Genomic DNA, 10,216 nt, shown 5'->3' on the forward strand with positions numbered 1-10,216 from the left:
AATCCTACACCGCACCATGGGAAGAAAAAACAAGCGGATGCAAACGACGAGACTCCATAAAAGGGAAAATACACTGCTGCCTGTGTTGGCGTTGCCAGGATTTACGGAGGCACTTAAAACCGCTGCCGTGTAGCTCTTTCCCGTTATTTTCTATATGGCCCTTCAAACGAAACGATTACTTTGAAACGCAACATCGAGTGCCGTTGTATCGCTCTTTTCAAAGGTAGCCAAAGCGTGTAGCCGAGCTCTTTGATCGACGACAGGGACGCAAGCAATCGCAACGATTCTAGCGAACAAACGATGCATTACGGTTTCTCAAACTAATTCTGAGAGAATGCTTCAACGATGCATTAGGAGATCGATCTTAAACCTTACGATACTTAAACCTTATACTACATCGTGCTATTTCTCGGTGTTGTGTGAAATTTCACGCCAACGAGCAATTTGATTTTCATCGTTAATGTTTCCATGCGACTCGCTTGTCCTTTCGTAGCGCTATATTTTTAACGATAAAGCGTTAAAAAAATTCTTCAGCAGAATATGGAGGAAAGCTTTTGGAAAAGTAGTTCAGTTTTAATCCTGTTAGCATAAGAGAGAGGAAGAAACATATACTCGAGGATATCATAAATTAGATCCTTTTCGCTATTACGAGTTTCACGGGTTAAAGAGATCCGCTACTTCGCAACGAACGCCAAACAATGGACGTTCCTTGTATAATCATCGGCGTTAACGAATGTCTATAAAAATACACGTATTTCGCGCCAGAACCTTTACTTTTACGGTTAATTTCGCAGAATCGTTAATTTTATATTTCTACTCTGGCAAAGGCTGCAAAAGCGAGCGATGCTGAAAACTGAAAATTAATCGATATGATAATTAATGGAGCTCGCCTGATAATTCAAAAAGATATCGCGCGAAACACGCCAGTTTTACTTATTTCTTTGATAAACGATCGTGAACCGATAACGCGATAGTAACACGAATTTAACATTAATCACGCGAGAACAGGCTCGCACATCCTTGGTTAATCATCAGACGGATAGAATATCCGTTCTTCTTACGCTAACGAGGATCTATTGTTCCAGGGAGCAGGCTCGACAACATGAATTCGAGCGGGGAATCTAGCGGCACGATGACCGAAGACTACGAGGTAACAGGCTGCGGCCCGTCGGAAGAGGAAACAGGATCAAACTTGCCAGTTTGGGAAGCCGCAGCCGCCTCTTTGACACTAGGCTTCCTCGTTCTGGCTACGGTACTCGGCAACGCGTTGGTGATCCTCAGTGTGTTCACCTACAGACCTCTGCGAATCGTTCAGAACTTCTTCATCGTCTCGCTGGCGGTCGCCGATCTCGCGGTCGCCATCTTAGTGATGCCTTTCAACGTCGCCTATCTTCTTCTGGGCAAGTGGATCTTCGGTATACACCTTTGTAAACTGTGGTTAACCTGCGACGTGCTCTGTTGCACCGCAAGTATACTGAATCTGTGCGCGATCGCGCTCGATCGTTATTGGGCTATCACCGATCCTATCAATTACGCGCAGAAACGAACGCTGAAGAGAGTTCTAGCGACGATAGCGGGCGTGTGGATATTGTCCGGTGCGATCAGTTCGCCGCCTTTGATTGGTTGGAACGATTGGCCGGAAGAATTGGAGCCAGGGACACCCTGTCAGTTAACCAGAAGACAGGGCTACGTGATTTACTCGTCGTTAGGCTCGTTCTTTATTCCTCTGTTGTTGATGAGTCTGGTGTATCTCGAGATCTTCCTAGCAACGAGAAGAAGACTGAGAGAACGAGCCAGGCAAAGTAGAATAAACGCCGTGCAATCCACCAGACATCGCGAGGTGGACGACGCGGAAGAGTCTGTCAGTTCGGAAACTAACCATAACGAAAGATCGACGCCTCGATCGCACGCCAAACCATCGTTGATCGACGACGAACCGACCGAGGTAACGATAGGAGGTGGCGGCACCGTGACCACGTCCTCCTCCAGGAGGACAACCGGTGGCCGAGCACCGGCGACAACCACCACCGTGTATCAATTCATCGAGGAACGACAAAGAATCTCGTTGTCGAAGGAGAGACGGGCTGCGAGAACGCTGGGCGTGATCATGGGCGTTTTCGTTGTCTGCTGGCTACCATTCTTCCTCATGTATGTGATCGTACCGTTCTGTCCGGCTTGTTGTCCATCGGATCGGATGGTCTATTTCATCACGTGGCTCGGTTACGTGAACAGCGCGCTGAATCCGCTCATCTACACCATCTTCAATCTCGACTATAGAAGAGCGTTCAGAAAGCTGCTGCGCATTCGTTGAATCACGAACCGGCTGCTTAGTTCTATTCCGAGACTGTGAGAGACATAGTTGTTCGTTCTTGTTGCCGTTACGCTCGCCGAGTACACCGTGAACGACAGCGAAACTTCGACCCGCCTGAGAACGGTCGTCGAGCAAGACGACAACAACCACGCGAACATCGCAGTTCGACCGGAGTTTTTCCGGACCGAGATCGAGCACGATGAAGGCGGATGCGCTGGTCGATCAGCCACGCTACCACCATCGTCGTTTCGCACTTTTTTTCGCGCCACGAGACGGTATATCGCTTCGCGGTTCCACGATGCTACGAGGTCATGGACAAATTTGAACGAAAACGTGTTTCGCGTTTGCTGGGTGAAAATCTATCGGTACATGGCGCGGACGACGACGTATCGCGACGGCCGTGCACAATTTACAGACGTTAGATGAATTTTCAGTGGCACGAACGTCGATTTTACCGGGACGAGATAACGAGAGCGAAGCAAACTGCGAGTTCCAACCGCGCGGCATAGATCAAGCGACCAAACGGCGAACACGATAGTCTAATTTACCGGCGATATTCTCGCAAAAGGTCGTTTCATTAAAGTTGTTCCATTAATTCTGCAAAGCGAGCGAGGGAACAAGGCGCGCGGATAAGGAATCTTAAGGAAATGAAATCTCCGAGCTGGATGGTCCTCCGATCGTTCGTTCCTTTCGTTGAGCGTCGTTACTTGGGTGCTTTAAGTCGTAGAATAAACTCGCAGTGGACCTTCGTTTCGCGAACAATCACAGCAGAACGAATTCGATCCGTTCAACGCTCGTTCGATCGGTCGGTCGGGCTCGTCCAAACAGGTAGTCGATTCACTCCGATGCATTGAATAGGCAACGTTTTCAAGTAGTACGAGTCGCGTAGAGATTCGACCGCGGCGTCGAGTCGATCGTTCCATTTTCTATCGAGTCTCGTAAAATATCGCTCCCCTGGGAACAGAAGAATTTCAAGATGCCTGATGAATCGATGGGAATACGAGCCTTTCGAATTTCCTCTTCGCGCAGCTTTCCAGCTTTTTTCTCGCGATACTCGCGGATAAAGAGTCGAGATTCGTTTCCGTCTCTCCTTTTCTCCAGTTCGATCGAGTTCTAAAATAATACGAGAGACGGTGGAAACGATGGATCGGACGACGACGCGTCGATGAGAACCGAAACACGGCCAGTGCGTTCTTCTCGTTTGCCACTCTCAAAGAGATTCTCGTTTACGAATAGGAATTTTCTACGAAATCGACCAAGACTCCAGTTAAGACGTTTAGAAGATAGAATATACGTTTCCTAGGGTGGTATACGCGCTCGTAATGTAACTCGCTTACCGAATGAGATCGTGCACAAGGCGGATACAACTCGTTCGAGATTCTCTGGCGCTCTTTTAATAGCAAAAAACGAGCGGGGATTAATTCGCGGAACAATAGACACGGTTACCTCCCTCTTTGCCGATGATCGTTCTCTTAAATAGTCCTCGTAAAAAGAACGTTTTGTTTAAAGTCAGCTGCTTCGCTTCGTCCACGTTCAACCTTGCATTCTTCAAAGAAGCTTCTGGACAAAGTGTCGCCGAGACTTCTAAATTCATGGTCGGGCAACCGGTTGAAAATATCTCGAGACTCGACAGTTGCAATCGAATCGAGGTTGGACTTTTTTTTTTTTAGAAACTACTTTTTAATTAGATAAGCAATGTTAAGCTATCGAGTTCGGGTAATTCTTTGTATCGGTGATGGTTTGCTGTTAATTTTGAAAGGAAGCGTTCGAAATCGTCGAACAGGTTAATTTTTGTACCGATAGAGAAATCTCGCACATATATCCGTAGAATCGAGAACGGGGTATGTGATGGACGAGTGGAGCTCGTTAACCGGGTCGTTGTAACGAGATCAACGTGGTTGATTGTTGTCGATTTTTCTTGGAGCGTGGTCGAGGTTTCGAGGAAAAACTTTCACTGGAGCATCGATCCTCCCGGGAGGAGAAAAAGCAAAGAGCAAAGAGTTTGGTATTTTCTTGGCAACGATAACGAGCGAGAGATGTCGCGCATTCTTAAATGTACGGTAGACGTTACTCGCTCCGTTCGTTATTAATCGCAAGTGTTATGGTTGTGAATATCGATAACGAAGAATCCAAGTGCGAGAAGAAAAAGGTTACCGTTAAAAGAGAAGAAGAAAAAAAGGTGAAAAAAGCGAGCTAAGGAAAGAAAAAAGGACGCGTCGCGTCGGTTCGCTATCGACGAGGACGTCAACGATTCTACGCGAAGTTACGTTCGTAACACGTATAGACGCACCAAAGGAAGAAATTATGCGACACGAGTAGGACAATGTTGCGGCTGTCTGCATGTGTCTGTGTATAAAAATTATATGTAAGTGAGCCTCCAGTCTTCTTTCCACGAGCAGCGATAGCGAGCACACGAATCGTGCACGAAACGGAAGCGCTCGTACGCGAAGAAAATCGAAAAAGTTGCCTCTTCGTGCCTCAACGTTCGCCGGTCCTTTAATTAAGTAAAAGCTCTGGCGTTCGTCGAGCGTGAAAAAGAAAGCCTCGTATACTCGATACATATCGATGGTTCGGACAGTGAATAACGATACGCGATCGTTTACCGAGCACGGCGATTCGTGGTATAATAATATAATGGTACGCGCGAATCAGTTCGTTAATAGGACACGGGGAACAACGCGCGCCGCTGATGAAACACGGCATAACGTATCGTCGTATCGGCGAATGATTGAAGCGCGAGGAGTTAAATTAAAACGAGTCGTTACCGATCAACGAGGGAACAGGTGACACGTTTACCGTCCCCTCGAGTGTCGCGCCAAATCGAATAAAGTAACGGGAAAGTTAAAAAGGTATAGAACGGAGGGAAAAAGATAAAAAAAGAAAAAGAAGAGAGAAAAACACATGGCAAAAAGGAAAAGTATCAGCGGTAGACGTATCGTAGGTTACTGATGCGAAAGGAGATCGCGCGAAAGGCTGGTTAATTCAAAAAACTCGACCTCGTCACCAGGGCGCTCTATAATAAGGTTGTGATAAGGTTGTGAGAACACGTTCGTAGCCGTGCTACGGACGCTACAAGATTTTTAATTATTAGGATAGACAAATGAATATTACTTTATTCGTGGCACTGTCCAAACGCGGCACGAATTCCTATCCAAGAGTGAATTAAGCGCGACTTTTCAACAGTTTTAATTGGACGTTGAATCCGATCCCAGATCTGCGTTTCTTTAATCCTTTGCGTGGATTTCCCTACGTTCTCGTTTCTTGCCTCGCTCTCTTCGCTTTGTCCTCTCCGTGTCATCCAATCGTCGTCAAGGTTACGATCTTCTCTCCGTTCTCTTCCTCGCTTTTAAAAATCACAAATTTTTTCTTTTTCGTCTTCCGACTCTCCCCTTTTCTTTGTCTCGCTTCTTTTTCTTTTTTATTTTATACGCGTTTGTCCTTTTTTACGATAATAGATTCTGCTAACGCGACAGTGAATATTACGAGAAGCTGACTCGATTTCCAGCAAAGCTGGACTTCACATTCTCTCGAAGTGCTCGTAAAACGTAAGCTATATCGCTCCCCTTCTATCCCTGTTAAACTCGGGAACGACGAGTCAGACTCGGTTATCGCAAATTTTCTCCATTACCACTTTCACGTCGATCGCATACATTCGAATCGTTGACCATACGAAGAGCGAATTTCGCGAGCCACTGGTCACCGATGAGACCGTTGTTCCTTTGCTTTCTCTAATCAGCTATTCCGAGACAATTGCTCGCTGCTACGTTATTTCGACGAGATCGCCTTCTCTCTTGTTAGCTATCTCGTTTATGCAAGCTTTCGCATTATCTTTTTAATACCAGCGATATTATCTCGCTTTTAATTCTCTTTTCCAACGGAATATCCGACGGTGGAGCAACACGTGTTACAACGCGTTCGCATTTAAAAACGACCGGCGATCAATGCGCGATACCCGCATCGTAAAAAAGAGCTACGGGAAATTTGTTCGCTGGTCGATCTTTCTATCGTTCGCTGTTCCATCGAAGAAGAACGAAAGAAATATGCCAAACGAGAGACGCGAGCAAAAAACAAATAAAAAACATGAGAATTGAAAAAAAAAAAAGTACATTTTACACAGCGTCCGGAAAATCGTATTTCCTGACTGACTGATGCGTACGGGACGTGTTTTATTTTTCACGGAAGGACACGTTTTCACCGGTTATTTTTTCTTTCTTTTTTTCGATTGTACGAAACATTCGTTGCAGGAAATACACGCGTGCCATAGGCAAACGTGGCTAGAATTAGCGTAATTACGCGTTGTTGTACAATTAGAAAATTGTTTCGAACAATATCTGCCCCTACCAATCGATTCGTTCTCGTCCGTTTCCATTTGTTCCTTCGTGTCCTGGCAGTTTGCGTGCCCTTTTACGCTTGTTTCACCGATAGCCCGCGACAGCTCCGACGAATAGTACACTCTCCTCGCTGTCTTGTCGAACAACCGAACCGCGCCCATAGAATTTCAAATTACTCGATCCCGTAATTCCTCTCCCTATTTGTTTTTCTTCGCCTATCTTTCCCGAACGTTTCGCCGGAATTATTCCATCGCGAAACGACGCCGAACGAAATCAATTTCGTTCCAACGTTTTCATCCCAGTCCTGTCGACTAATTCGACGCAAACGGTGTATTTCTTTCGTCGGTCGAAGGAATTAGAGTCCGTCCCCCGAATAATACTTTCGATATTTATCGAAACGTTTTACGTACGTATATATACGTTGCAATTACTTTCTAGAATCTACACGGATGTGTAACGTATCGTTTAGATGAGAGGCGATCGTCTTCTAGCGGGGAAAACGATCGAATTCGTAAGATTTTGCTTGTCGTAAGATCTCGCTGATCGTTCTTGGATGGGAAGTTCGGCAGTGCGTAGAAATATTATTGTACTACATGATATATTACATTAAAGCATTGCATTTACTTGTACATCGGTATCAGCAGATTGATTATCGAGAAACGTATCACGGATCGACGCGCAGGATAAATTCCTTCGTCCATTTCTCTTTCTTCTATATCTCTTTTCACCATTTACCTCTTTCCTCTTTGCCGATCGTATGCTTTGCAAAATCGACCAGCATACGGATATTTTTAAGAAATTCTGTCCGATTCGCGGCTTTTTTCCGCGACTGTTTTTTATACGTTCGCCACACGAAAAGAAGCTGCAAATTGATCCGCGATATTCCACGACGATCTTATATATATATATACATATAAATTATTACGTAAAATTGGGCCTGGTCGCCCGATCGAGAGAAACACTACGCTAGATACGTATAACATATACATAAATATATTATATATATATATATATACACATCTAGTTATTAAACTAATACTCCATTGGTTGTGATTTACAAGTATAGCAATACAGCTCGAGTCCGGCGAACCGATTCGCGCCATGGAGCTTCTCTCTCCGAACGAATTTATTACATTAAACGCGTGTCCCGGTGGAGCGAATTTTTCGAGGACGTTTAACGTCGAGCGTAATTTTACAGACTTGTCTCCTAATTTAAAAGCCCGTGTTCGCAGTTTAAAAGTAGCCAGTAAACCATCCAAGTAATTTAAGACTACGCCCGCGTCGTTTAACGATAGCCATTCGTTTGGTACGTTTTGTGCATTTGTCACTTGTAAATCCGTTACAACGGAAAATAGAAAAATTCGTACGCTTGAAAAGCATGCACACCGTTCGTTATACCGTAGATAACATTATAACCGAAACATCGCGCGACAAACGCGTACTCTAAATCAACGGATTTTTATCTGCCCTCCCGATGTTAATTAAATATTCACGCGAGGACACGCTGATGAAATAAAATCGTTGACGAAGTTAGCCCACCCTCCCGCCGCATTTCAAGCGTGTTCGTTTGCATATAAAAATTTCAAAAATACCTCGAAACGTGGTTCTTGCTCTTTCGATCGCCGTTCCCGCGACAAGCTTGCTTTCAAATCCGCTTGATAAATTCTCGTAAACCCGTTCGTTGCGGCTCGATCGTCGCGCACGAGGACGAGATTGCTCGCAAACGTTCCTGGCAAACGGAGAATTTTCTCCAGCCAGTAGCCCAAACTCGAGCATAGCGACCGATCGACCATCGGCTCCTTCGAACGCGCTTACCGAATAATCGGCAACCTCTGCGTACGCGCGTGCTTTGATCGATGTCACTGTCGATCGCGAAGGTTTTAACGAACTCGAACGATTACATTCGTCGATACGAAGAAAGAAAAAACAATGAATCTCGATCGTACGACGAGTGGCATCTAGTTTTATTTAAGACGAAGGGCAGAGGAGAAAAGGCTCCGATCGCGCCCCGGAAGCACGGACCATCGAGCGTTCGTGCGAGCCTGCCGCTTGAGTGTGTAAATATTCAAAGAATATCGACGAAGAAGATACCAAAAAATGCATTCGTGTAGGTGTACAACTAGTATGTGGAGCGTAGCGTGAATGGTAAATCGATCGAAGCGATCGTCGGTTGTCTTCTCGAACGTGAGCAACCTTGTTAAACCGGAAGCGAAAAAATCACTGTCGATGCATCGGAGGACGCACGGAATTTCCACGCGGATGCAGCGTGGCAATTCTTTAAACGTTTCACGTATATTCGATCTTCGTTATTGGCGCGCATTCGCTACTTTGAAAAAGTAGAAGAAACGGAATAAAGTAAAAGGAAAGAGCAGAGGAGAGATACACAGAGTGGGAATTTTCAAGCTCGTACGAGATTCGTTACTTTCGGACCGAATACGCCTCTCTGTGTCATCCACGAAGCCCCAATATCGCAAAGTGCCCTTCGCGGTGAATCACTTTAATTATTTTCAAGCCGGAAGTCCCGCGTATCTAATTTCCATATTTCGTATTTCGCGTTTCACGTGGATTAACCCTGCACCACCACCATCACCGGAGTGGCGTATAGACAGCTCGACTATACGGTTCTCGTCCAATTTTACGACCTTTAAGCTTCGTTTGAATACGCGATCCTTGAACAAACACGCGAAATGCGTCGGATCTAACCAGATTTGCTAGAAAACTTTGTTCACAGTCTCTTTCCTTTATACTTCTTTTTCTTCTTTTACCACGGACGTGGTTCTCTTTGCTTAAATTCCGTCGGACAACAATTATTTTGCCAATAGTTGTCTTATTTATTCGCGCGATTCTTCGTTATTCGCGTATTGCTCGTTCCTATCTCATAGGAAATGACGCGACCAATCATTTCTGCTATATCTCTGCATCGGAATATTCGTGTCATAATTATTCCGAGAATAAACGCGTTACATTTCCATAGCAATATTTTTAATCGCTGAAATACGCAGGGTTTAATTACACGGAAATTATGCGCGACGATTTTTTTAAAAGATCGTACGTGGATAATAGGGGAAAAAATAGGGGAAACACGGTTGTTATCGTTGTCCATTGCGAACGGTTCTTGACTCTGGATTTTCGTGCGTCCGCCGTGTGAATGAAAAATGAGAAAGAAATAAAAAAGATACGCAAGAAAAAATATGTATATATATACACAAACACACACGCGCACACACGCATACCAGTATATACCAGTAAAATGTGGAAACCCTTTTCGGATGTGATTAATCTCCTGAAAGCACCCCCCTCCCCATTCTCCTGAGCACACGCTCGTCTATGTACATAGTCAAATGATTGTATGAAAAATCAAAAGTAAAGGTATCCCCGCAGTTGCGGCAGCTTTTCAGTCGCGGAATGGAACGAGGCTGCGCTTTATGCCAGCGGCAGAAAGTTTGCGACTTTTGCGGTGTTTGTGCATGGTACACGGAATCTCAGTGGCTAAAGTAAACGGCCAACGAGTTTGTTCCACCCCGTCGCTGTGTTTCTCCACGAGGCATTGCAAATAAGTCGTATTTTATATTCT

General features: G+C 45.1%; 1 protein-coding gene across 6 annotated transcripts in view; it reads left to right on the forward strand.

Moving 5' to 3' along the window:
• The window catches only part of LOC126919747 (putative tyramine receptor 2), a 54,153-nt gene extending 44,247 nt beyond the window's left edge, over positions 1–9,906 (forward strand). For all 6 annotated transcript variants that reach the window (XM_050729322.1, XM_050729324.1, XM_050729325.1 and 3 more), the window contains one exon: positions 1,086–9,906. In XM_050729322.1, coding sequence (XP_050585279.1) covers positions 1,086–2,311 — 1,226 coding nt within the window. In that variant the 3' untranslated portion in view covers positions 2,312–9,906. The remainder of the gene's footprint in view (positions 1–1,085) is intronic.
• Positions 9,907–10,216: the final 310 nt, after the last annotated feature.

This window comes from Bombus affinis, chromosome 8 (assembly GCF_024516045.1).
Source record: "Bombus affinis isolate iyBomAffi1 chromosome 8, iyBomAffi1.2, whole genome shotgun sequence".
Lineage (NCBI taxonomy): Eukaryota > Metazoa > Arthropoda > Insecta > Hymenoptera > Apidae > Bombus > Bombus affinis.